The sequence below is a fragment of the Pteropus alecto genome, unplaced genomic scaffold, assembly GCF_000325575.1.
Source record: "Pteropus alecto unplaced genomic scaffold, ASM32557v1 scaffold157, whole genome shotgun sequence".
Taxonomy (NCBI): Eukaryota; Metazoa; Chordata; class Mammalia; order Chiroptera; family Pteropodidae; genus Pteropus; species Pteropus alecto.
Genome location: NW_006440626.1, coordinates 4,802,331 through 4,829,519, shown reverse-complemented (window position 1 = coordinate 4,829,519; position 27,189 = coordinate 4,802,331). Strand labels below are relative to the sequence as shown.

General features: G+C 57.4%; 1 protein-coding gene across 1 annotated transcript; it reads left to right on the top strand.

Annotated features, from left to right (window-relative positions):
• The first annotated feature begins 15,782 nt into the window (after positions 1 to 15,782).
• Positions 15,783 to 26,156, top strand: SYNGR1 (synaptogyrin 1). Its single transcript, XM_015593536.1, has 4 exons — positions 15,783 to 15,800; positions 16,533 to 16,770; positions 18,088 to 18,233; positions 22,404 to 26,156. Exons 1-4 carry the CDS (start codon positions 15,783 to 15,785, stop codon positions 22,623 to 22,625), a joined length of 624 nt encoding a protein of 207 aa, XP_015449022.1. The 3' UTR covers positions 22,626 to 26,156.
• Positions 26,157 to 27,189: the final 1,033 nt, after the last annotated feature.

Sequence of the window (27,189 nt, the reverse complement as noted above, 5' to 3'; positions counted from 1 at the left end):
CGTCCTGCGGGGTTCCGGCTCCAGTCCGTCCCTCCTTCTGGGGTCCCAGGGGCTGGGGTCCCCACGCTCGTGGGGTATGCCCGCTGCCGTCCCCGAGATCCTTGCTTCCCGACGCCCCCCATTCGTGCGCTACCCCACCCCCCACCGCCGTGACCTCCAGGCCGCGGCCCTGCAGCTCGCGGCTCGGGTTGCGCGCGGCCGCCGTGGCTGACCAGAGACCGTGGGGACGGATCCCGGGTTTCAGGTGGCCTTTTCGGGGGGTGGATCAGGGCGTGGATCATTTGGCGGCGTCGCACGCCGCTCCTGTCGTGGACGTTCGAGAAGGAGAGGGCAGGGAACCCGGGTTTTTTTGCCTTAGCCGGGACAGTGTGGAGCGATGCGTCCAGCCTCAGACCTGGCTCGCACCCGGGACCTGCTTCTCCTTCGCAGCGTGACCTTGGGCTGGAAACCACACAAGAAACGTCCGCGGGAGACCAGGGGTTAAATTCCGTGGGAGCATCACACCCTCTCTCATGCCTCAGTTTCTCGATTTGTAGAGATGTGGGAGGAGCCTCCTTGGGCTCTGATATTTCATGAATTCCTGACAACCACCTTCCCCCACAACGTACACCTGGATGCCTGTGGGGGTTGGGGTTCCTTGCCCGCTATGAAGAACAGAGAGGCCCCTTCTGGACTAGCTAGGGGAGTGGGCAGAATCCCCCTGTGCAGAGGGCTGAGTTGGGGTCCCTGTTCAGACATGGAGTAGGGAAGAGGAGGATGGGACAGAGGGTTCACAGACCTGGGCAGCACCCCAGGGAAAGAAGGCCTGCGGAGGTCTGGGAAGGGCGGGGGGAAGGGGAGTTGGCTGGCCGTTGCCCAGAAACCCTCACTAGAGCTCTTGCTTCTGCAGGCTTTGGGCCCAATCCCGTGGGCCCACACCAGGAGGGCTGGTCAGGGCACTTTGGTGACCCCAGAGGGCTACACCTAAGGCCTGCTGAGCCCTCGGGGTGCTCAGGCTCCCTCATTTCCTGGGTTTTCAGGGCCATATTAGGGTCTGATGGGTGGGACAGCTTTGGTGTTTATCTCTGGAGCTACCTTTCCTTTGTCTAAACCGGTTAAAACCTCCTCCTGGTGCCACAGGAAAGGTGGCCATGTTGAAACCCCTTTCTCCTCAAGTGCCCACCAGATGGGGAGCTCTTTGAGGGCAGGGAAGCCCTGTTCCGTTAGTCTTTGGGTCCCCAGTGCTGGCACAGAGCCTGGCACCCCTGGCACATCTGTGAGGGTTTGTGGTGCTGAATTCATTCATCTGTGCCAGTCTAGCTCCCCAGAGATCTGACATGCCCTTGGCAAAGGTAGGGCTCTGGGGGGCACCTGCCTGATCCGGTGGGCCGGCTGTGTGCACTGCTCTCTTTTGCTGGCTCCTGGGCCACTGGTGTGGCAGTGTGAAGCCACTGGCTTTATAAGGAGGTGTAAGTAGTTTGTCTGCTTGGGTCACTTCTGCCTGTGGTGGCTTCACTTAGCAAAGCTTTATTGAGTCTGCTGGGCCCCAAGGGACGAGGGACGGTGGCATGACTCAGACGCAGCCCTTAGTCAGCTGGGGAGTGAGCCAGGCACCCCGAGGCAGAGGTCGTCAGACGGAGGGGAGGGGTCTCCCTGCCTGCTGTGGGAATCGGAGAGGCTTCATGGAGCAGGTGATATCTGTTTGGGCTGGGAAGGATGAGCCATCAGGCCATGTCTGAACAGGGACCCCACTCAGCCCTCTGCACCAGGGGATTCTGCCCACTTACGTGTGTGCAGTGCACATCAGGTTGCAGGGAGGACGTTCCAGGCAGGAGGAGGAAAAGTGACTCCGACTGAGGACCCACTGTATTCAGGGGTGCTGTCACCATTACCCAGCTAGTTTCTCCAACAAACAGTCTGTGTCACACTTGAAACCGAGGCTCAAAGAGGCCCAAGGTTCCTGAGCATGTAAGTGGCAAATGGAGGGTTCGAACCCACACTGTCCTGTCTCCGAAGCCCAGTGCTTCCTTGGAATCTTGGAATTTCAGAATCGAGAAGGAGAAGAGGGCAGGGATCTCAGCACCTACCCCTTATCCTTCGTACCTGCCCCCATCCAGCACCCCAGCCCCCTAAGTTCCCGCACAGCCTCCTAGCCCTGCTCCCTACCTTTGTGGGTAGAGGCACGTGTTACGGGCTGATCGACACCCTTAAAGTGTAGTTTTTTTCTGATCATAAAAGTAACGCCTGCCAATCAATTGGGAAATACAAAAATCACTCGTGATGTTTGTGCAACAATATAAATGCACTTAATACGACTGAACTCTACACTTAAAAATGGCTAGCCCCCACCCAGTCCACCCTCGACCCCTCTTCCAAGAGAAGGCACTGGGGGTGGCCCCTCCCCTTCATGAAGCTTCTGGGCACCACCCTGGGGGAGATATTATGGGAGGAATGGGGCAACCCAGGCTTAGGCCCCACACTTTGTACAGACTGAGGCCAGTTGATCGGCTCTGTTTTATTCTAGTGACAATAAAGATTATATCTGGCTACAAAATAAAAAAATCGGCTCTGTTTTATTCTAGTGACAATAAAGATTATTTCTGGCTACAAAAAAAAAAAAAAAAAGATTAAGATAGTACATTTTATGTGTATTTTACCACAGTAAAAAAAGTTGGGAAAATATGTGAGATCCCACCACCTGGGGAGGGCTACTGTCCCCCTCCAGTCTTCTTCAAAAATATGGGGTGCGCTGGGACAGTTTAACAAGTTAGGGAGCATCCTTCACCCTCACAGCCCCTCAACGCCCCGGGGACTCCAGCAGACTGGTGACAAGCTTCACCTAGCGAAGCCTGAGCTGGGGTGAACAGTTCGTTCGCCCTGGTTTGCCAGAACTTTCCCGGCCTTAGCACTGACAGTTGCCTGTCCTGGGAGCCACCCAGTCCCAGACGAACTCCACAGGTTGGTCACTCTCTTGTGCTGCCCAGACCCCTCCTACAGCCCCGGAGGAGCCTGGCACCCTGTGCGATGGGCTCGTGATTTTGTAAAATTTATAAAAGAGAATCTTTTTCTGTTAAAGAGGGTCCCCAAAGTGTATATGCTTCAGGACCTCACCAAACCTGGACCCACCCTGGAACCTGAGCCCCCCCTGAGCCCCCAGGCCCTGCTGGGGCAGAAGCAGGTCCTGGGACCCCCTTGTCTCTTGACTGAGGCTTTCTCAGCTCCCTCCTGCCCTGTGCCACCGCCCGCCCCCCCGCCCCCTTGAACGCACAGCTGTCAGGGTGATCGCTCCCAGCAAGGATTGTGGAACTGACTGTAATTCATAAAGGTGGGAGGAGAGCCAGTGAGTCCTCCGGCAGATCCTGCCCTGGGCGGCAGGGGACAATGTCTAGGGCAAGCTCAAGCTGCTGCCTGTGACCCAGGCTGGGGAGAAGATGGGGCTGTGCTGTCTGCGGGCCAGGGGATCTCTCGCTACTCCTGGCTCCCCCAGGCACCAGCTGTGCCCACCCCCGTGCCTCAGTATCTCCCTCTGAATGAGGAGGCCCGGGCTAGGTCAGAGGTGCTCCTGCTGCAAGACTGCAGCCTGCAGTGACTCTTTCTTTGTGCTGGAGCCAAGTGGGACACGGATTTCCAGAAGGGAACTGATTTTGTATAAAGGAGCACCTCCTATTTAGAAGTTATAGTCCTACCTTTAGGGGGTCGAAATGACCTGTGGGACGGGATATTGGTGCTGGTAGGTGAGAGGGTTTTTAAAATTAATGCTCTGTTTTGGCAAAATAAAACAATAAAATGTTTGAAATTTGGCCACTTCCAGGGTTGATTTCTTAACGGTGTTGGCTGTAACACCCAGGATTCTGTAAGCAGGATGTGTTGTCCCCTCAGATGACAGAAGTTAGGCACAGGCTGGTGAGGACTTGTCTACCGGTTCAAGGCTCGGACTGTCAGAGCTGCAGTTTAAACCCGGTCTGCAGGGTCCTCATTTAGTATGCTCCCTGTGGCTTCCCTGTCTGGGTCACAGTGTCACCAAGATGTGGCTGGAAGGGGACAGCTTTATACTCTCGTTTTTATCAGCTCCCCCTTAATCATCCCAAGTGAATGCTGAGTATAAAAGCTGACCTTGCTTTGCAAACACAGCAGCTTCAAGACGAGACCCCTTGTCCCCACTCCCAATCAGATCGCCATGCCCTCGCCACCCTTCATAGAAATTCTAGAGCCCACTGTGGCAGTGGGTGAAAGGGGTCCAGGTGGAGACAGAGCCTCTGGCTTTCGTTCATTCCACATTTACCAAGTCCTGCTCAGTGCCAGTCTGTATGTCCCACCAGAGATGTGCACAGTCCAGTGAGAACAGAATTGAATCAACGAGCGCCATCCAGGAGGCCGAGGATGCTGCAGGGAGATCCAGTGGGGAGCGGAGGGCTTCCAGGAGGAGGTGGCTCCCACGCTAATTCTGATAAAGAAGTGGGGGGGGGGCGGTTCCAGGTGGAAGGAACAGCATGTGCAGATACCTGGAGGCATGAGGTCTGAGTGAGTTTTAGAAATGATGGTGAGTTCTTGGAGGCTCCAGGCTTCTGAGTGAGAGTGATAAGTTAGGAGGCCGGAGGGGCGGGCAGCCCACAAAGGGCCTCGGGTGACAGAAGCACACGCCGGACTTCATCCGAGGGCCGTGGGGAGCCACAGGGAGGGGTTTTAAGCAGAGAAGAGGCGTGTTTCGGAAGCTCCCTGTGGCCACCAGGTGGAAGCATGGCTTGGAGAGGGTTTAGGGGGCAGGCATCCTGGCGGGAAATGTGTGATCTCGTCCAGCCTGGCCTTCCCTAGCACTGTGGTCACTTACTCAGGGAGCGAAGTCGGTGAAGATAGGGTCAGTGCGCCTTTGGCATTTATCGCTGACAGTATTGGGACCTGCCTCGCTCCCCTGCCTGCCCGTGGCTTAGCCTTGGCTGGTCCGTCTCGCAGGGGTCGATGGGGTCAGCCACAAAGCAGTGTTCAGGAGATGTTGGTTTCTAGGATCCTGCCAGGTCTCTTGGCATTTCTTGTGTAGAGGGGCAGCTCGGGGGGGCCCGGGAGAGCCTGAGTCTTGGCATCAAGAGCAGGACCCCCAGAATGGGTCCTTGGAAAATCCTAGGCCTCTCCAGGCCTCCATTACCTTATCTGTAAGTATGGGTTTGGGGGAGATGTGAAGGTTTGTGAAAATGGACGTGTGAAGAGCCGGCCGTACGATCCACTCCTAGGCATGTGACGTCGCCGTCAAGTGAGTTTTGTGGTTCCCACTTTAGGTGAGAAGCTGAGGCCCGGAGAGGTTGATGGGAGTTGCTGGGATCACAGCCCTCATTGACTCGGAGGACATGGCCCCTGCTTCCTGCTGCGGGGAGTCCCCAGCTACACAGGGAGTCCCACGTGGCCTGCTTGTGCAGAGCTGTTAGGCCTGAGCCTAGGGAGGAAGTACAGAGGCGGGGGGAGGAAAGGCGGAGAGGAGGGAAAACCAGGAGGAGGAGGAGGTTGGACAGGGAGAAGGCAGATGGCAGTGCTGGCGAGGGAGCCACGCGCGGGACCCAGACCGGAAGGACCAGCTGCCTGGTGCCGGGGAGGTGGGGCCGGGTGCTGGGAGGTGCTTGGGGCCACGTTCTGCGCCCACTCTGGCTCCGACTGGCCGTTCGCTTGAGCAGGATGCCATGCGCTCTGGGCTTCGCTTCCTCCATCTGTCAGACGGGAAGAGGTTAGTGGGACTGAGCTGGCGGTTCCCAACCCTTCCACCCTCAAAGAACCCTGCTGTTGCTCCTAGTGGATTGTAGGCTGGGAAGTTTTGGACTGGTCCGTCTTTAAAGAAGCGATGCCAAGAACCACTGCCCCCGCCCAGTGCTTTGTGGGGGCCGGCGGCAGGGGGGCCTGGGCCCCAGGTCTCTGTATGTGAGCAGAGCTGGGTCAGTGAAGCCTATGTTTCTGGGGGAGCCTTCCTTCCGGGTATGGAATTTTGCTCAGCTCCCCTCTAAAGGGGAGGAGGATGTTGGGGGGAAGGGGTGGCTGCCTGGAATAGCCCCAGGCGGTCAGACCCGGACTGTTTAGAACCCTATCATCCAGGGGCCCCAGCAGCCCAGAGCTCCTCAAATGGCTCCCGGTCAGGGTGGGGCGAGAGGAAGGTGGGGCAGGGTACCCCTGGCTCCTCCAGCTTTGAATCTCACTCCAGCACAGGATCAGCCACTGCCCTCAGTATACGCCAGCCGCAGGTCACTTCCGCTGTCCCTCCAAGATGCCCACAGCCTGGCACCTGCTCTCTGTGGCACCACCCCCGCCTTCAACCTTGTCATCGCAGTGTTTGCTCCCATGATCCCCTCACCCTGGCCTCTCACTTCCTTGGCCTCCCCTCTTTCCACAGCCTTGTTCTCACCTGCCCCGGCCACTCTCGCCAGGCACACCCCTCAGCCTGGCCGTCTCTCCTGACGCTGCACGCTGCACGCATGCGCGTGGCCACCCCTCCCCGCCCCTTCTGTCTTTCTAGCTCTCTCCCTCGCTTACCTTGATTCCAGCGGTCCTTGGACCGGAGACCTCTGAGCCTGGGACCTCTGGGACCCTCCACTGTGTGCTGCCCTCACCCCGGTCCTCCCTGTCCCCCTCTCCAGCTTGGGGTTCCCCAGTGGTCTCACCCACCTGCTTCTAGCTCTAGCCTTCTGCTCTAGCCTTCTGCACTCGCCTGGCAAAACTCTGCTTACATCCCCCGCAGCCTCCCCCAGGCTGTCTCCCTTCTGGTGGCCCAGGCCAGCTTCCCTGCCGCCACCAGACCCTGTCCCCTCACCTACTCAGAGACTCGGATCCAGCAACGCTCCCAGCTCCCTTTCTCCCTCCGTCTTTTCCACCCCCAGTTTCATCCTCCCCACTCTGGTTGCTTACAGATGTGCTTCATTTCCCTCCCTGCCCATTCCTCAGGTCCTTCGGAGGGTCTGTCTGTGGTCACTGTCTGCAGTGTTCCTCTCTCTCCTTAGCTCTCACGTGCACCCTGCCAGGCTTCCTCCCGCCTCTCCATCGTCCGTGACCTTCATGTTCCCAAATCCAGTGACCGATTGTTACTAATGGATCTCTCAGCTGCATCTGGCAGGCAGCGGACCCAACAGCCGCAGGACGCAGACGCCCTGTCATCTTCTACTTATTGTACATGTCGAGCGTGTGCTGGGTGCTTGCTCTGCGGGGAGGGCTCCCTGTCTAGTGGGGGGAAATGTGGAGAAACCAGGGAGCACGAGAACCCGGAGTGAGGGAACACGCTCTCAGGTCAGGGCTGGGAGGTGACAGCAGAGCTGGGATGAGAGGGACGAGGCCAGCCCGGCAGAGACGGGGGAGGAGGTCCAGGCAGGTGGAAAGGCACGGTAAAGGCTGAGCGGTGCCACAGAGCGCGGGAGCCTGCCAGGGACCGCGTCTCTTCCAGCATGGTCATATTCCCAGTGCCAGACAGTGCCTGGCATCTTGTGAGGACTCCACGTGCGGGTGAACGACAGTGGGACGTGCACTGCCCAGCCCTCCTCCTTCCGCCCACCGTCCCTATTCACGTCTCCTACCCACCCTTAAAGGCCTGACTCAAATATCACCTCCCCCTTAAAGCCTTCCAGGATTCTTCCAGGATCGCTCTGTCCCTTCCCCCTCCCCTTGTGCCCTTTGTGAACAGCTGTAAGAACAGCAGAGGCTCTTCCCCTTGTACCTTTCTTCTAGAATGTGAGGCAGGGCCTGGGACCAGGCTCTCTCTCTGAAGATCTGGAATTTCCACAGAGGGGGAGGAACAGGGAACAGTGTCAGGCATGTGGAGGAGGAAGGGCAGATGGCACTCACTGGGCGGTTGACTCTGCCCTTCTTTCCAGCTGCGGGACCTCACAGAGCCTTGGTTTCCCCACCTGCAAGATGGGGGTGCACATGAGATCCTGCCTGGGAAGCTCAGCTGTGCTTGGTTGGCATTACGACCCTTTTTTAGGGGTGGCGTTGCTCACCACTCCCCACCTGCTCCCCGCTTCCGAAAGGGCAGGGGTGGCAGGACCTGGGGTGCAGATTGTGGCATGGGAGTCTGGATACTTCTGCCTCTGAGTGCGAGCCCTGGGCCCTTCTCTGGGTCTCAGTTTCCCCCTTTCTAAATAGGGTCCTGGCCACAGGAGGGTGAGGATGGGGACCCTGTGGAGAGAAGGGGGAGCCTTCAGACCACCCAGGCCTAGTCTCAGCACCTTGGGAACAGGGGGCTGCTTGCTCTGCCCCGCCAGAGCCCATTCCCCACCCCCACTGCTGAGAACTCAAGGGGACAGCTTGCGGGAAGATTATGGCTTAATCCCCAGCAGGTCACATACAAGGCTGCAGAACTGGCGAGGGGCAGAGGAGGAGAGCAGGGACCCTGTAGCCGCCCTACCCACCCCGCCTCATCCCTGCGGCTCTTCAGGAAGCCAGCGGTTGCCCGGCGCCCATCACGCGCCCCTGCCTTAGCTACAGCCGTTTTCCTCACATGACCTTGGGGGAGACAGGGCCCCATTCCCATGAAGGGGGGCCCTTGGCAGCCTGACTCATCACCCAAAAGCATGGAGGCTCCTTTCTTGCTCAGCCTTTCCCTGGGGCCAGGAGGCAGGATGGAGCACTCGGGTGGGGACCCCAGCAGGAAGGCAGGTGCAGCTCGTGAGGGAGAGGGATTCAGCAGCCCCCTAGTTAGGGAGTGAGCTCCCTGTGGTCGCAGGTGTGAAAGCGGGGGGCGCATAAGCCAGGGATGCTGAGGAGGGAATACTCCTTCCTCCTGACTCTTGCACTGCCTTTGCCTATCTTATCAGGCTTGCTGTCAGCTCCCCTCAAAGCCTTTCTTGATCTTCCCTCTGGCTCTGGGATTGAGACAAAAACCCAACAACTGAACCAATAAATAGCAAAAGAAAAAAAAAATTAAGTAACGATGTTATCAAGAAAATATATTGAGGTATTAGAGACTGTAGTAGATCTGGGAGTCAAGTCTGGAGGGCTTCTCTGAGGAGGTGTCTTGCATTGATATTTGGATGTTGAGGAGGAACAAGCAGGAGACAATCAGGAAGATCTGGGGGACTCTAGGTATCCCAGGCTGAGAGAAGAGCCAAGTGCAAAGGCCCTGAGGCAGGAATGAGCTGGGGAGGCAGCAGGAGCGTAGAGCGGAAGGAAGGAGTCCAGGAGGAAGGCTGGAGCCCTGAAGGGTATGGCATGGGTAGGTGGGATAGACCAGGGGTGGTGACAGGATCTGACTTAGGTTTAAAGAGATCTTTCCAACTGCTGTAAAGGGGACAATGCAGGGGGCAGAAGTGGACACAGAGACTGGGAAGCTGCTGTCATCGCCTAGTGAGAGGTGACCGGCCTGGACCAGCATGGTGGCATGGAGAACGCACCAGTTATTTGGGGGAGGATGAAGCAATAGGCCTGGCTGCCACTTGGATGGTGTTCAAGGAGGAGCCCAGTTTGGGGTCTAAGCAGCTGCGTGGGAGCCAGGATGAGGGTGGCCTGAGGTCACTGGGAGGCGGGAAGAGGCTGAAGGTGACACCAGCAGCCCAAATAGGGGTATCGGAGTCTGCCTAGGGAAGAGACTTTACCCCCAGCCGGGGGAGGACCTGGTGAGAGTTGGGGTTGGTGAGCGCCCCAGGTGCTGCCTGGAGCCAGTTTGGAGGAGGCCGAGAGGCCAGAGAGGAGGCCGTGCTGGGTTGGGCAAGAAACGCTGCCGCCTGGAAGTGGGTGGCAGCCGAGACTACGAAGCGGGGAGCCGGTGAGCCGGTCAGCGAGCTGGCTGCCTGCAGCGTGGGGCAGGGACCAGGGACTTTCCCCAGGCACTCGGCTCAGGAACAGATGTCCCGTGCAGGGTGAGATAGATCGTATCCTTCAGAGCTGGCAGGCCTGGAGGGCTGCGGGCTCCAGACCTCATCTGTCTACAGCTTATGTGGGGGAAGACTCAGCATATGCCTACAGATAGGTGCTTAAAGCCAAACCTCTGGGAAGTTCCGGGCGAGCAGCAGCGGCCTGGGCGCAGCTCTCCCGTGGGCCTGGGTGCGGCTCTCCCGTGGGCCTGGGTGCGGCGTTCCCCTGGGTCTAGGTGAGCTGGCGCCTGGCAGTGGCCCCACACAGCCTGCCAGCTCTGCGTGCAGGTGTGGAGTAAGGTGTGTCCGGCCCCTCCTACACTGCGAGTGGTGACACGGCATGGCACAGCCGGTGTCCCTCCTGGGGCTCATGCCGATGCTAAAGTTTGTGATCTGGAATCCACTCCTTCACGGGGAGGCAGCTGCAGGTGGAGCCTTGGCTCCCACTCTGCAATGGGGCTGACGGGGGGAGGCCCGGCGCCCTGCTTATGTGCCAGGCAGAGTCCAGGCCTCTCTGATCCTCGGCGTCCCTCTCTGTGAAATGGGCCGAGTAAGCCTGCTTTGTGGGGGTGTTTTTAGGTCTATTTTATCGTTAGAGACTTTGGTGAGGATTAAATGAGATTTTTGTCAGGCACTCCCATTGATGTGAGGCAGGGGGCTGTGAGCTGTCTCGGGGTCTCATGGGGGAGACAGACCAGGACGTGAATCCCCAGCCGGAGTGTGTGCGGGGTCAGGGTAGAGGAGAGTGACTGGGAAGGTGGGTGTCCCAGAAGGCGCCCGGGAGTCACCACCTCCCAGCAGCGTTTTGAAGGATGAGGAGGAGTTCACGCCCATTTGAAAGAGGGAAAAGGCGAGGAAGGGCGTTTGGGGAGGCGGGAACAGCAGGTGCGCAGTGATCAAGCGGTGCCAACGCTGGCCGCTGGCCGTCTGGGATGGCTGAGTGGGGGTGGGCGGTTCGGAGGCCAGGGCCGGTCCGGCAGTTCTCCGAGTCTGTACGTAGCTGAATCCAGTAGCCCAAGATCCCGAAATTCCAGAATTCTGAGATTCCTTCTGATTTGTTTTCCTGAGTTGGACACGGCTCTGCTCCAAGCGCCATCTGGAATCCATTTTTAAAAAGAGCCAGGATTGGATTATAAAGATGGCAAAACAAAAAAGAAAAACCAGCCTTGGCCCATTTACCTTGGTGGGGTTTTGTTTTTGTTTTTCTTTTAACATTTTTCTCTAGCTCAAGAGAAAGAGGTTCTTCCTGTGCCTGCCAGTGACCAGCGGCCTTCTGGGTCCTCCCCGACACCGCCCTCCCTTCATCCTCTTGCTGCTTCCTGCGGTGGTTCTGCCTCCGCAGACCTGACTCCCATCCCTGCTGTAGGCCTGTTTGTTGGGGTGTTTTCCCTATGCCAACAGCGTGCAGCGTAGAATTTCATTCCGGTTTAATTTCCGGTTCTCTGGTGGCTGCTCTGTGTGCACTTTGCTGTCCCTGAAGATCCAGCCCTAGCAAGTCACCCCAGAGGCTGCAGGGCACCAGCTTGGATTCAGAGACTCAGGTTCGAGTGACCTGGGCAGGTCCCCAGATGCAGCTGAGGAACGGAAACTGAGGCCCAGGGGGGGCTCCTTCCCATTCGGTCAGGGAGATCACAGATGAACAGAGAAGTTAAACTGGGCTGTAGGGTCCCAAAGGGAGTTTGGGGGACCGCAGGGGCTGGTGGTGTGTCCTTGGCAATGTTTCTTCCCTTCTCCGAGCCTCAGTTTCTCCATCTGTAGACTCCCAGGCCTGGTGCAAGTGAGGCTTTCTGTCCTGGCCCAGCCCTGCAGCCTGCGGGGACCTGGCAGGCGCAGCTCTGTTCCTGATTGTCACACCCAACTCCTCCCCCACCTGCCCTTTGTTCCTCCTTTTGCTCCCAACAGCAGACCTGTCAGCAGCTTCTGGTGGCTTTACCTTCAAAATACATTCAGCACCCAGCACTTCTCACCATCACCATTGCCCACGCCAGCCCAGCCCCTGCCCCCGCATCCCTCACAGGGGCACTGCTCAGCCCCCAGCTGGTCTCCCCGCTTCCACCTTTGCCCCTACAGTCTTTTTTCTGCATTGCAGCCAGGGTGATTCTTTTCAAACCTAAGTCAGGTCGAGTCACGTGCCTGCTCTTGAACCTGAAGTGGTTCCGGAACTCATCCTGCTCCTCAAGGCACTGAGGGCCAGCCCCTGCCTACCTCAGTCACCTGTGCCCCAGCCACATTGGCCTCCATGGGCCTCCTCAATACACCAAGCTTATTCGAGCCCCAGGGCCTTCGCACTTGTAGTGACTTCTCCCCGCAATGTTGGTCATCTACTCAGAGGTCACTTCCTTGGAGCCCCGCCATGCCCTCCAGTCACCCAGTCCAGCTTTCTTTCTGCTTTGTGCTTCTTCAGGACACTTGCCAGGACTTCCCTACATATTTATTCGCTTCCTGTTTGTCTCCCTCGGTGAGAACAGGGACCTTGCCGCCTCTTGGGCCTCGCACAGGGCCTGTCACGTACTAGGGCCTCAGGAAATAATGTTGAAAAATGAATGACTGATGGCACACTCCAGGTCTCTGGCCTCTGAGATGAGGCCTCCCAGGCCCCAGACGCGGGGGGGCCCTATGGGTGCAGAGGGGTCAGCTCCCAGGAAAGCACATGCTGAACCAAGGGGCCACCTGGCAGCTCACGCCACCTCCACTGAACATAAACACAAAAGTGAGTTACTGCTCAGGACCTGTAATGTGGAAACCACCTTCCCCAGAGGAAATAGTGAGAAGGGCCTGGGGCGTGAGAAGGCCGGGGAGCAGGTGGTTGATGAGAAGTACAGGGAAGTGAGACCTTGACCACCAGCCCTAGAAGCATGGATTGTCTCCAGAGGTGGTGGGGAACCACTTTAGTGACCTTCGTGCTGCAGGGTGGGGACCGCGATCCACAGAGCCAGATCTCATCACTCTCCTGTGATTCCTCTCACTGTATGATTTACATTCCGTGTCCGCACTGTGGCCCACCGGGCCTTGTCCCCTCTCCTGCCCCCGCCTGCCCCTTCTTACCCCTCCAGCCCCAGCTCCCTGGTCCCTGCTCCAGCCACACTCCTCCTCCTGCCCTTTCTGTTCTTCTGCCTGAAACACGCGTCCCCCCCGAATTTCCTTCTCATCTCAGTTCAGAAATCACCGCGTCGAGCTCCCTTCCCTGACCACCTCCCTCCCGTTCCACGGTTCAGTGTCAGTCTGGCATTTGGGGGCTGCTTACCCCGTGTCACGTGCTGCATCTTGCACGCATGATCTCATTCACCCCTCACAGCAGTCAGGGGTTTAGGTGCTGTTGCTGCCCCACTTTACGGAGGAGGGAACCGAGGCTGAGAGAGGTCAAGTCACTAGCCCAAGGTCACCCACTAGATGAGTGGCCAAGCTAGTTTTCCGCAAGCCCCACTGTCTGACCCAGACTCTCAGCCCCTCACTCCTGCCCTTCCAGACTGTCAGCTCCCCGGCAAGGTCTTCGTGGATGTGCTTACCCCTTGATGCCCCCTCCCAGCCCGGTGCCAGGCACCCAGAGGCCTTTGATCTGTGATGGATGCCTGACCAGGGCCGTGGGGGCCGGTGGGATGCAGCAGCCTAGAGGCCTGAGAACGGAGCAGGGAGCTGTTGCAAAGCTTCCTCCTTCCGCTCTGCCCTGAGCCCTGTCCCTCGGAGGGTGTTTTGATCTTGCTCCTTACCCTCTTGGGGGTACATGGTCTCCGGCACTTTCCTCCTGGCCTCTCCGAGGACTCCCTGCTTCTCTCCCTCAAGAGGGCCCAGCTCAGTGGTTCCTTCTCTGCTGTCCCCAAAGCCGAGACTTTGGCCGCCTGCTTCCCCTCACACCTCCTCTGGTCTGCTTTTGGAAGGGGGTCCACCCTTTTTCCCTCTGGCAGCCACGAGGTCTCTTCCAGCTCCCAGTCTCCCTCAAGAGGGCCCAGCTCAGTGGTTCCTTCTGAGTGGAGACTTTGGCCACCTGCTTCCCCTCTCACCTCCTCTGGCCTGCTTTTGGAATGGGGTCCACCCTTTTCCCCTCTGGCAGCCACGAGGTCTCTTCCAGCTCCCAAGGACTGTCAGGAGGCGCTTTGAAGTCAGGACTTCCTGCCTCTCCCCTGCGGGCCCCTGAGTACCCGACATGGCTCTCCAAACACACTGCCTGACCCAGTCACACTGATGCTTCCCTGCGGGTCCCTGGGGTCTCAGGAAATGACACCCCTTCTTCAGGACCCACTTCCTGAGGCTGAGAGCTTGGTCTGGCAGAAAAGAGCACAGGGCTGAGAATCGGGAGACCTGGGTTCAAGTTCAGCTTGTATTGCTAACAACAGCATCATAATCTTTCTGAGCCTCAGTTTTCCTCCTCTGTTAATGGGGGGCAGTACGAGTCGCCCCCTCTGTGACAGGGCAGAGCTGTGAGTCAGGACGCCTGCATGGCTCTGAAGGGCTGTGGCTGTGCGTGCATTCCAGCAGGTGTGGCCCACAGCCCACCTCTGTACCCAGGGCCGGACCAGGACACAGCCCCACAATGCTTTCTCTTTTTTAATTGTAGAAAAATGCACATAACATACAATAAACAATTTTAAAGTGTACAATTCAGTGGCATTTAGTGCATTTACAATGTTGTGCAGCCACTACCTCTTTCTAGTTTCAAAACTTATTAACACATAAAACACCCCATACACATTAAGCAATTGCTCCCTGTTCTTCTGCCCCTTACCCCTGTACCTCTAGCCGGCTTTCTGTCTCTATTATGGATATAGCACATAAAAGAAATCATATAATATTGACCTTTGGTGTCTGGCTGCTTTCACTTTTTTTTTTTCCCCACGTGTTTTAAGGTTCATCCAGTTGTAACATGTATCAGAACTGTGGTCCTTTTTATGGCCGAATAATATTCCATTGTATGGATATGCTTTGACTTGCTTCTCCGTTCATCCACTGATGGCATTTAGGTCAGAATCCTTCTGAACACAGAGAGTCATGAACCAGAGGTCTCCAAACTTTTAACCACTCAGTCCTTCAGGAAAAATTTTTGAATCAGTCCTCCCATTAAATGTAGATTAGTTTTATGTATGTTATTACTACACTAATATATCCAGTACATTATAAAACCGACGTGAAGTATGGTCATCTTAAAAAGATGAGATAGAAAAATAATAACGCTTCTCATATTTTTTCTGAGGGGTGTTGGTAGCCCCCTGTCCAGGTCTGGCATACCTGCCCTGGAATCACTAGCCATCCTGGGCATTAGCCGAGGATGAAAATATGTCTGGCTTATATTGATATTAAAGTTTCTTATAGAAAAATTGGAAAACAAAGAGGTGGAAAATGGATGATGGGAATGCCCCCGGCCTCCGCCACGAGCTCACCGCAGGCCACACCTGAGGCTCCACCTTCCTGTGTGTCTATTGGGTTTGGTTTTCTTCATCCTCATACAGTTTCAAAGCAGGCGAGAGGCAAGAGGAAAAGCGTGCGCTTTAGAGTCAAGTCCCCGGGTTTGAAGCCAGCTCCACCACTCACCAGTTGTGTGACTCTAGGCTCATTACTGATACCTGCACCTCAACTGCCTCATCTGCAAAATGCCAATGATCCTAATTTTGTATTAGTTAGCTATTGCTGCGTAACAAATTACCCCAAAAACGTGGTGGCTTATAACAAACATTTGCCCTCTTAGAGTTCCTGTGGTCAGAAATCTGCTTAGCTAAGTGCCACTGCCTCAGGGTCTGTCACAGGCTACAGTTGCAGTGTCAGCCAGGGCTGTGGTCTCATCTGAAGGCTGATGATGGATCCGTTTTCAAATTCACATGGTGTCGGCAGGACTCGACTCCTTGTGGGCTGTTGGACTGAGGGGTTCGATTCCCTGCTGGTCGTTGGCTGGAGGCCGCCCCCTGTTCCTTGCCAGGCGGGCCTCTCCACGGGCGGCTCGTAACGGGGCATCTGCTAACATCAGAGCGAGCAAATGAGAGGAGGCAGGAGAGAGTGAACGAGATGGAAGGCAGAGTCTTCGTAACCTCCTCGCCGAAGTGGTATCCCACCGCTTTCCGCCACGTTCTGTAGCAGATCACTAGGCCCAGCTCACAGTCCAGGCCAAGGAGTCTGCATGAGGGTGTGAACACCAGGAGGCGGGTCATGGGGCAGCGTAGCTGGCTGCCAGCCCAACTGAAGTAGACCATTTGGGGAGGGTTGTTGGTGGGGGTCAAACGAGGCACCACGTGTAACACACCGGGTGGTACAGGTTGCCTCGTAACTGACAGGACTGTGACTGGTGGTGTTTTCATTCATCGCTCCTTCCACTTGCCAAGGGTGGGACCAAGGACAGGGCCTGAGACCCCAGAACAGCCCATAGCTCTGCAGAGGGGAGGGCGGCACAGATGGGGGCGGAGGGTTAGAAGGTTCACAGCCCAGGAGGACGTGAGACGGCTGGCTCTGGAAGGCCGGGTCCAGTCCTTGGTGTCAGGAACCGTGGTGTCAGGGCCCAGGAAGACCTCTCAGGACCTGGCAGGTTTGGGGGGCCACATCTGTGGTCAGAGGGTCCTCAGTGCCTGGAGCTGAGGAAGGAAGCAGTTGATCCCACCTGTGCTGCGTGACACCGTCTCTGGGCCTCCGCTCTGAAAGGCCTGCTGTCCGGGGTGAAGAGGGCTCACAGAGGGGCGGGCAGCAAGCAGGTCAAGGGGTGTCGGTAGCGCCCTGCCCAGCTCTCATGCCCGCCCCCGCCCCTCCCTGCCCCGCCCTCCACAGGTGTTCTCTATTGTGGTGTTCGGCTCCATCGTGAACGAGGGCTACCTCAACACCCCGTCGGAGGCCGAAGAATTCTGCATCTACAACCGAAACCCCAACGCCTGCAGCTACGGCGTGACCGTGGGTGTGCTCGCCTTCCTCACCTGCTTGCTTTACCTGGCCCTGGACGTGTACTTCCCGCAGATCAGCAGCGTGAAGGACCGCAAGAAAGCCGTCCTGTCCGACATCGGTGTCTCGGGTGAGTCCCTACCCCAGAGGGTGCCCCCTCCACACCGCAGGGTGCAGAGGGCCGTCCCGGCCCTGCTCCTGTTAATCCTCATGCACAGCTGCGAGGTGGCTGAAGGGTTAGACTTGGGGTCACAGGACTGGCAACGGGGACTGGTGGGACCATGGCTGGCCTGAGATCCCAGAACAGCCACAGCAGGGGAGGGAGTACAATGTCCATCTCAGCTCTCAGTGGCCTCTGCTGTGCCACCTCCCTGGCGGAGCCCCATGAGAACTAAACAGGGTGGTAACCGAAGGCACACAGTGGGGACCCTGGGAGGGTTGGAATCTAGAGCTGGGGAGCTGACGTGACCTGTTGCTCTTGCCCTTCAGAAATGGCCTTGGCAGAGGTACCCTGATGGTGGTCCCACAAGTCTAGGGGTTCTGATTAGTGGAGGCTTAGGTTGGAGGTCATCAGATTTCCCGCCTCTCTGGCCTGAGGCCCTGGTCTCAGGTCTCTAGGAGGGACCTCCCCCCATTTCCAGGCCTGGGACTCTCAGAGTGAGCCTGACAAGGTCGGGGGTCCCTTAGACTTAAAGGAACTAAAACAAAATTAATAGTTCTCAAACTGTATTGCTTGGAGCCCCAGGGTTCCCCAACAGTGCCTCTAGGAGGGACTGGACGCTAGACACCCCACTTCCTGGGCACACACACTCTGGCCCTCTCCGAAGAGACCCTGGGCACCACGGAAGATCTTGTTACCACAGGGCTCCCACTGCTGAACTCCCCAGACCATGGCTCAAAGGGCCCCTCGCTAACCTCGGGGACTTTGTGAGGCTGCAGGCACATTAGAGGTTGAGGCTCAGACCTGCCAGAGTTGAGCTACATCCTTGCCCCAGCCTCTGTAACCCTCCCCCTGCCCAGTTCTCTGGGAGCCTGCAGTGGGGTGGGGACGGGGTGCTCCTCCCAGAATGCCACAGGGCCCCAGGGTGGACAGTGGGCCAGTCTGAGATGGCTGGGAAGTCTGTGCTTGGCAGAGGTTAGAGAAACGCCAGCCGAGGCTGACGGACTTTCTCTCTCTCTCCCTCCCGCCCTCCCTCTCACTGCCCCGCCTCTTCCTGGGCCTTGGCTGGCTCCTTTCCGTGTCTCTCTCTGGCTGTGCCTCTGCCTGACCTCTCTGTTCTCGCCTCGCCTTCCCTATGCTCCCCTCCTGCCCCTCCCCACTCTTTCGGGGTGGGGGAGCATGAGAGACGTGCTCTTGAACCTCCCCCACTTGCCCCCACTTCCTCCCCGCTTGCCCCCTCTCTCCTCACATGGCCCATTCTGCCTGACGCTGGTGGACACCCTGCAGCCTTCTGGGCCTTCCTCTGGTTCGTGGGCTTCTGCTACCTGGCCAATCAGTGGCAGGTCTCCAAGCCCAAGGACAACCCGCTGAACGAAGGGTCGGACGCAGCCCGGGCCGCCATCGCCTTCTCTTTCTTCTCCATCTTCACATGGGTGAGTACACAGCCCGCCCAGCCCACACTCACCCAGCCCGCCAGGCTCACGGGCTGGGGCCCTCCAGCCTCGCCAGGGGCTCTCTCCTCAACACGCAGGCGGGCCTGCCCCCGAGGAAGGAAACTGTCCCCACTGCCGGTGAGGACAGTCACGGGGTGATGGCAGACCCTCGCTTTGGTGCAGAGTGCCCACCATGGTCGCCGGGTGATGAGTGTTTACGGTCCTCACTAACAGACAGGAAGGCCGAGGCCTGCACAGGGAGCTAAGCCTCCAAGGTTCCAGAGCTGGGAGGGAGCCCGGGCCTCAGAGTCAGGAGACCTGGGTCTCACCTTGGGGCCGCCTCTGATTTTCCGGGCCTCTGTCTTCCCACCTGTAAAATCAGGATATCGGATTTGGGGAAGATGTCGCAGACTCAGCTGTCCACCGGCCAGACAGGGCGTGAGAAGGCATGAGCAGGCCGGGTGGTACGTCCACACCTGTCCTGAAATGGCCCCCTCTGCTCGGCCTCTGCTCCGAAGCAGAAATGAGGACCCCATGAGGACCCCCAGAGGCCAGGTCTTCTGTTTTCCAGAGAAGCCAGAAATTTGAATTTCTGTGTGAAATCTGATCTTTATGTGTTAGCAATTTATTCAAATTTTGAAAAATATTCAATGGGTCAAGGAGAGCATGTGTCTGGGCCGGAATGGCCAGAGGGCAGTTCGGAACCCCGTGGTCTGGAGAGCCCACCAGCATGACAGCAAGACCGTCCCCTGGAGTTGAGTTCCAGGTCATCTCGATTTATTTCTTCTCTCTTCATCTCCCTCCTGCAAATATCTGGGGTCACATCGGCTTCATGTCTCCATCCTAAGAGTCCCTCCACCACTGTCCAGAGCCCCACACCCACCCCACCCCCAGGCCTTGGAGCAGCCCTCAGCCTGGCCTTCTGCAAGGAGTCCCTGGGCCTCTATACAGGCAGCCAGCCCTCCCTGTGCCCCCACCCTCCTGGGCCTGCCTAGGGTGACTTCTCTTTTAGAGGGCCCTAGATATCCATTTTCTCCTGGGACCCCTCCTCCCAATACAATAGTGGGAGCTAGAGTTTAGAGGAGGCGACCTGTGGTCACTCCAGAGCTCTGTCCTCAAGGCTGGGCAGGAAGAACCCAGTGACCCTAGGGGATCTCAGACCAGAGAAGGTGCCCTGGAAGTGGGAACCACCCAGCCCTACAGGCAGGAGTTTGAGAGCAGTGAGCCCTGAGGTGGGGGCAGGGCTCACAGAGCGGGAGTGTGTGATTGGACCTCAGGACTTTTGTGGCCGGGTCTGAAAGCCTGACTGACAGGTACCCCCTGGTCCACTGAAGCCTGCCTCCCTGCTGGCTTCTGCCCTTCCCAGCTCCCCCGCGCTGGCCTCACCCCTGCTCTCTCCTGGCAGAGCCTGACCGCAGCCCTGGCCGTGCGGAGATTCAAGGACCTTACCTTCCAGGAGGAATACAGCACGCTGTTTCCCGATTCAGCACAGCCGTAGGCCTACCTGGTTTCCAGAATCAGGGAGCCCGGTGTCCTGCCCCATGGCGAGGTTGTGGGGGCAGCCTGCTGCCTGGAATGGCCAGAATGCCAGGGCTCGCAGGGCAGGGGAAGGCTGGTTTGAGAGGCCACTTAAGACTCACCACTTACTCATTCATTGCCTCCGTTGTTTATTCTTCATGTGTCCATGCATTCAGTAAACATTTATTGAGCAGTTTTGTGCCTAGTGATGAATCCAATGGGGTCCCAGGCCTCAGGAGCCCACAGGCTGTGGTGGGGAAGACAGACAAATCAAAATCCCCCTCAGAGAGGACTGCTGCAGGCTGTTAGAGAGTTGGAGATGGCTCCATGCACGTGGCTGCCAGGGTGCTGAACCATGGACAGTGCGAGAGCCTGTCCCACAGCTGCGGTGCGAAGGCTGATCTTACAGTTCCCGTGGCAGCTGGCTGCCAAGGTGGCCTGGCCGAGGACATCGGAGGATGCCTGGCCCAGCTCTGCTCTCACGCGATGTGTGACCCTGGGCAAACCCCTGCCCGCCTCAGCCTCGTCCACATCCCTGGACTGAGGAGTGATCATGGACCAACCTCTTGGGGCTGTTGTGCAGATGAAATGGAGGCTGGCACAGAGATGCTCCATAAATGTAGGCTCTTTCGTTCTTTCGTTTATTCACTTATTCATTCATTCATTCATTCGTTCATTCGTTCGTTTGTTCTCTCCAAGGAGTCAGGGACACCTCCATAATATCGACTTTAGGGGTGACCCTCAAGCGGTGAGTCCTTGTTCTTCCAAAGGACTTTGGCCTCCACTTCTCCACAGTTTCCCTCTTTGGGGCCATCAGCTGCATGGGCAGGAACCCCTGGATCTACTCTCTGCAGGGGTCGAAGAAGTCATGGAGCACAATCAGGCTCCCAGAGCAGAGCACGCAGAGAGTGAGCTTCCTAACACTGGAGGCATACAAGTGCAGGCTGCTTGCAGCACAGTGGAGAGGCTCCAGAGACTGTACCTGCTCCGAAGATGCAAGGCCAGGTGGACCACCAGGTCCCTAGGCTCCAGCCTCCCCTCTGCACTCCAGTCCAGCACTCCTTTGCTCCTGTCTTACGGCCCCTTGAACTGAGTGGCTAAGGGAGGCCTTGACTCAGCGAGGGCACAGGAGCGCCCACAGTCTGCACTAGGTGCCCGTAGCCAGAGGCCTCTCCCTGAGAGGATCTGCAGAGCTCATCTGCTCCAGCCCTCTGTCTCCGTGCAGGAAACCAGCCTGCAGAGCGGAGCCTGGGAGCTCCGGGAGAGCCAGGTCTGCAGATGTCCTTCATTCACTGCCCCGTGTGCTCCTGCGGGCCCGCCTGTGGCTCCAGGCTGCTGAAGGCCTGGCCGCTATTCCAGGGGGCCTCTTTGCCTCCCTGCTTCTCAAGGCTCCTGCGTCTGAGCCCCGAAGCAGCCAGGACCTCACACCTACACAGTGGAAAATGCAACAACAGGGCCACGTCTGATTTCCCCAGCCCAGCTCCTTTGGGCCTGACTTCCCAGGCCCCTGACACTTTGCTTTGAACAGCCACTTCCCAAAAAGGGCTGCCCCTCAGCTTTCTCCAGGGACACGAATCAAAAGTTAATGCCTAGTCACTGGGCTTCTGGAACTTTCTGGAATAAAATGCCAAGCACCTGCCTCTGACCTGATGGCCCTTTTGATTTAATGCCTTGTCTGGGGGCTGATCGAAGGGAAGGAGGTGGGAAGGGCCCTGGCCTGGGCAGGGACAGGAGCCCCGTGTCTCGATCTGGGCTCCAACACTGACTTTGCCTTGAGGCCTCCGTTCTTTAGGCCTCGGTCTCTCCAGCCCCCAGACAGAGATATGTAGACCGTTAGCGTTTTTCCATCACAGGCAGATAACCTGGGCTGGACAGATCTCTGGAGAGACTTTCAATGTAAACCTATAAACTGTTTTTTTAATGACAGATGTAATTTATTCCCAGTGTAGTTAATGTCATTGTCCTTAATGACAGTATAACTGCTTTTACCTAAAAAGAATTTCCAAAAAGCATGTATGCTATAGATAAGTTTTTCCCAACCGGCTCCAGAAATCTTTAGTGACCCAGGCCTCTTCCATCCCTACAATTTGGCTCCTGAACCTCATGGTTCAGCATTGCAACTAGAGCTCCAACTATCACATCTATGTTCCAGGCATCACGTCAAAAGGTGGGACAAAGAACTTGGGGCGACCTGTTGGCCAGAACCTAGTCACACGGCTGCACCTAGCAAGAGAAACAACGATTTTTAGGAGATGCCAACAGCTCTATCTCACCTCATTCCACATAACAGCCCTGAGAACACAGTTTGAGAAGGAAGTTGTGGGCCTTTGGGCCATTTTAACACTCCACAGTGGAGACTCTAGAATTTTGGGTGGCCCAGAATGACGACCTCTGGGATTGGAGGCCATGGGGCAGGTGACCGCTGAAGTCCTTTCTGGCTGGACGATGAACCGGGCCTGTCCAGGGCTGGCGGCAAGGACAGCCTTCCTTCCCCTCAGTCAAGCTTGGTTTCGTCTTTGGTGCTTGGAGGATATTTAACTCTCTGTTGCCTGTGTCCTGTGAACTAACCGCCACTAACCTGGTGCTCTTGTCTGTCTCTCCCCTAACCATCCCCTCCCGCCTGTCCTTGTCCCCACTGGCTCCCGTCCTCAGGCGGGCCAGGCTGTGCTGGCCTTCCAGCGGTACCAGATTGGCGCCGACTCGGCCCTCTTCTCCCAGGACTACATGGACCCCAGCCAGGACTCCAGCATGCCTTATGCCCCCTACGTGGAGCCCAGCGCTGGGCCGGACCCCGCCGGCGTGGGTGGCACCTACCAGCAGCCGGCCAACGCCTTCGACACTGAGCCCCAGGGCTACCAGTCGCAGGGCTACTGAGACGCAGTGACCGCCTGCCCCCTGCCTGCCCCTGCCCCAGCCCCAGCTGCCCCCTCGGCCCTCCCTCCACACCCGCCCCCTGCTCTCCCAGGCTGCCCTGCCCAGCATCTCACCAGCCTCCTGGTGGTTCCGCTGAGGTCCAGGGCAGCTTGGGGTGGGGTGGGGAGGTAAGGTGTGTATGTGCGTGTGGGGGTGTCTACCTGTGTGTGCGAGTGTGTCCAGCAGGGGTCTGGGGTGTTGACATTCATTCATTGTGTCATCGAACATTCATTGAGCGCCTACTGTTTATCTGTCCCGTGCTTAGCACGGATGTGAGTGAGAAAGGGTCTCTGGGAAGGGGGAAGACGAGAGGTGGAGGAGGCCCTGTTGGTACCGGCAGGTGGAACAGAGACCAGGATGGTGCTGGGAGGTTTGGCTGCAGGGCGGAATGACACTGGGGGATGACACCTGCTAGGAGACAGCAGCCCTGCTAGAAGTGATGGGCTGTCTACGTTTTACGGTTGAAGAAACAGACCTGGAGAAGTCAGGGTCACTCCCCCAGGGTCACTCAGACAGCAGGTGGTGGAGGTGGGACCAAGCCCAGGCCACCTGACTGCAGAGCACCTGCTGTCCCCTGTCTTCCCTTCCTTCCTTCCCCTGTCCCCAAGCCTGGGGCTCCACTGCTCAGTGCTCTTCTTATTCTGGGAAGCCTTGGGGACCCCAGCCTGTGAGATACCCTGACTCTGCTGCAAGCTAGGGCCTCAGATGTTCCCCAGCGGGACAGCCCTGCCTCCAGGCCCTCTCCCCACATCCCCAACGGCCCCGCCCAGCGTGGGAATGTCCCCTTGTATCACTCTGCGTGTGTCCCCTCAGGAGCTCAGCACCGCCTCTGTGGCCTGCCAGAGGACTGACCATTGTTCCTGCCTCTAGGAGGGGTTCACTATGACCCTGCTCAGGGTTGGGTGGACGAGGAGGCCCAGAGGGGGAGCAGTTGGCCCAAGGTGACAGTGAGCGAGTGGCAGAGCTGGGCTTGCTGCTTGGGTTTCTTGGCTCCAGCCACCCAGCCAGTGCCCCAGTTCCCTGCCCTTGTGACCTCCCAGGAAACAGAACTGATCTGGGACACTGTGTCATCTTTCCCTTCACCAGGGTCAGGCAGGGGCTAAGGGGCTGCAGTAGCCAAGGGCATGGAGGGTCCTTCCTCTGGCCTTCCAGAAGGCCCACTGGGGCTGGTCTCCCTGTGGGAGGGTGAGTAGAGAGGGCAGGGGCTCTGGACCCTGCATGGCCAGCCTGGAGCTGCTGCTGTGGGACAAACTCCCCCGAGATGAATGGTGAGAGCCTCTGGAGCATAGTAGGCTCAGGGAGGCTATGGGCTGTAGGGGAGAGGGTAGCAGGTGTCCCCAAGGCACAAGGAGAGTTATGCGGGGCAAGGAGGGGTTCCTGTATATGACAGGCTCCTCCCTGAGCCTTACGGGACAAGGAGGCCTTGAGCAGTGGAGAAAGGTGTGGGAAGACCTGGGGCCCAGAGCCTCAGGGAGCAGGGCAAAGGGACAGTGCTGGGTATAGCCACCATCAGCACCCCCACAAGAACCCTAAGAGGCAGGTAATATTCACTCACCTGCCCACTGATTCAGCATGGGGCACCTGTGCTTGGGATAAGGCGCTGATAGTCGGTCAGAGATGAGCACTAGACCACTGGACCAGGGTGCATTGCTGAGCAGAGGGCTGTACGGGTGCACGACGGGCTGAGCCTCCTGGAGAAGGGTCCTGGGATGGCAGGAGTTAGCACAGCAATGAGGCAGGAGAAGGAATCCCTTAGGCAGAAAAGTAGCATCGTCCCCACTTAACAAAAAGGGAAACAGGTTCAGAGCGTGTGAGTTAGCCATGGGGCTTGGATCCGAACTCAGGTCTGTTCAAGTCTTCCCAAGGGGCAGCAGTGACGGAAGAGGACCCCAGACAGCCAAGTGACAGCTGATTGTTGCTGACTTCAGTTTTCTCCATCCGGAGAAGGGGCTCTATCTGTGATCCTCTCCCTCCAGGTGGCCCAAGGGGAAACAGGATGGGGTCATGGTATCTGCCAGGCTGTACCAGACCAGAGGTTTGCAGAGCAGGTAAGGGTGCAAGCCGGTGTGGATATGTTTGTGGCAGAAGTTCTGTGTCCATGCAGGAGGCTGTGAGAAGTCTGTCTCCTTGCCCACTCTCCACCAGAAACCTCCCCTGCCGAAGGGCACTGGGAGACCCCAGGGTGCTGCCTGTCTGTCCTCCCTGAGCACCAACCAGCTCTGGCAAAAGCTGGGGTGAAGGGCAGGGTACATTTAAGCTTCACCCAGCTCCTGGGTGTTGATTGCAGACTCTCCCTACCACCCCAGCCTAGGAAAGTTTATAAGACCCCTGCCAGGAGTGGGGGCACAGAATCCTCTCACTCAGCATTCCTCACTCATCTGAGGTACAGCCTGGACACGACCCCACCAGCAGGGGCCAATGGCGGGGGTGATAAACAAGGCGAGAGATGTCAGGAGGCAGAGTTTGGATGAGACCCAGAGCTCCTGACCCCTACTGAGAGGTTGGTGGGGAAGCCCGGCTCTTTCTGTTAGCTGAGGACCCCCTGGGGCCCCAAGCTGAAAGCCTGTGCTCCCAAGCTACCAGTATCCCCTTTTCCCTCCCTGCTGTACCCCCTTGCTTCCAAGCCTTTCCTTGGCGGAGGCCCCCGGCATCCTGCCCTCTCATTTGGGTTCCTTCTCCCATCAAGAACAAGAGAAGGCCCAGGAAAACCGGGTTCCATGCAAGGGCCCCTGGAGTCTGGGCCAGGAAGACAGTGACTTGTCCAAAGTCAGGCACAGAGCTCAAGGTTCGGGATCCAGGTGTCCTGCCTCTGAGTTGGCACTCGTCCTGTGCATTCCCAGGCTGACTGCCTGGGTGTGGCTCCTGGTCCCCCGGGGCTGTAACCACTGAGGGGCTAATTACCAGGAGACTGGTCCGCTCCCTGCTCTAACCTTCCCCTGGTGATTCTTGATCTTCACAGACTCTTGTGGGGTCCCAGGCTTTCCCCATGTAACCAACAGCCCCCACCTGTTACCACTCGGGGGCCCCCCAATCTTGGCCCAAGACCCCGTCGATTCTCTAAGGAGCACAAAGGGGGAGCATCTCTCCCGAGAGTTTATGAGAGGATGGGCTGGTCCACCTGCCTCCCAGCGCTGTCTGTTGATGTGACACTCCCTTCCCCTGGTGCCCACAGCCCTTGTCTGGGTGACCCGGCCCTTTCTGCAGCATTACTGCCTGTGTATAGTATAAATATATATATTTTCTATATATAAGATGTATAATATAAGGCTCCACAAATGTATCTGTGTGTGTGCGCGTGTGTGCAGTGAATGGCGGTCCCCATCCCGGGCGCCCACTCTGGACTCCCCCCACCACCTGGTCAAGTCTCAAGAGTGAATCCAATGGCCCCATGGCACCCTCCTTTATGACATCCGTCCATTTGTGGTGAACCAAGTAAAGGTGGTGACTTCTGGTGACAGTAAATAAAGTGAAGACTCAAAACCCACCAGTGGATTGTGGCGTGTCATAGTGTGTTTTGTTTTTGTGTGTGGCTTGTGACTGCCAACCCACTGTCCCCCCTGACCTGGGACATGTTTTATTTGTTCATCACTGTTTATCAAAAAGTAAAATCATTGCATCTGAAGCCAGGGCCCCTCCCCAGCTTTACACACGTGCATGCACACACAGCTTACACACGCGCGTACACACATCACCAGTCCTTATCCCAGCCCCTTCCCTAAACCCCAAACTTACGTGTGTGTGGACACCTGGTCACCATCCCCTATCCTGGTTCCTTCCCCAGCCCCCAGAGGCAACCAAGATCAGGAGCTCAGCCTCATTCCTTCCAGATCATTCCCGTGCTTTTACATCTGCATATGTTCGCAGGACCGGCTTTTAAAGTTAGTGGCCCCTAGCTGGCACAGTATCTATTCAGACCTTATAAAGTGCCAGACACTTCGCTGGGGCCTAGGAATTCAAACCTGAACAGGTGGCCCTGCTCTCACAGATATGTTTCCAGCAGGAAAGATGGAGGCTATCCCCACATACAAGCAGCAATGTAAATTGTGTAAGTGCTGAGGGTGTCAGCAGATGCAGCCCCTCTGAGCAGGTGACGGACCAGAGCTCTCTAAGATGAGCAGGGTTTTGCTGGCCAGGAAGTGGGTTGGTGAGCGTTCTAGAGAGAGGAACTGAAACATGAGGTCCCCAGCCGGGACAGAGCTTGGGAATGGCGGAAGGCAGGTACGGTGACACATACAAGGGAGAGAGAATGAGGAGGGGCGGGCCAGAGGGCACTCGGGTCCCACAGCCAGGGCCTTGAGGCCTCCATAGGAGGTATGGTTCTTCCTAAGTGACGTGGAACCCCTGGAAGGGCCGGTGACCACGCCAGTGTGTGTTTTAAAAAGACCACTCTGGTGGTCAGATGGCAATCAAAAGGTTGCTGCCCATTATTCGGACAGGAAGGTCGCCATGGCAATGAGAAGAGTAGAAAAAGTCAAGATATATTTGAGGAAGGAGCCAATCAGTAAATGATGGACTGAGTCAAGCG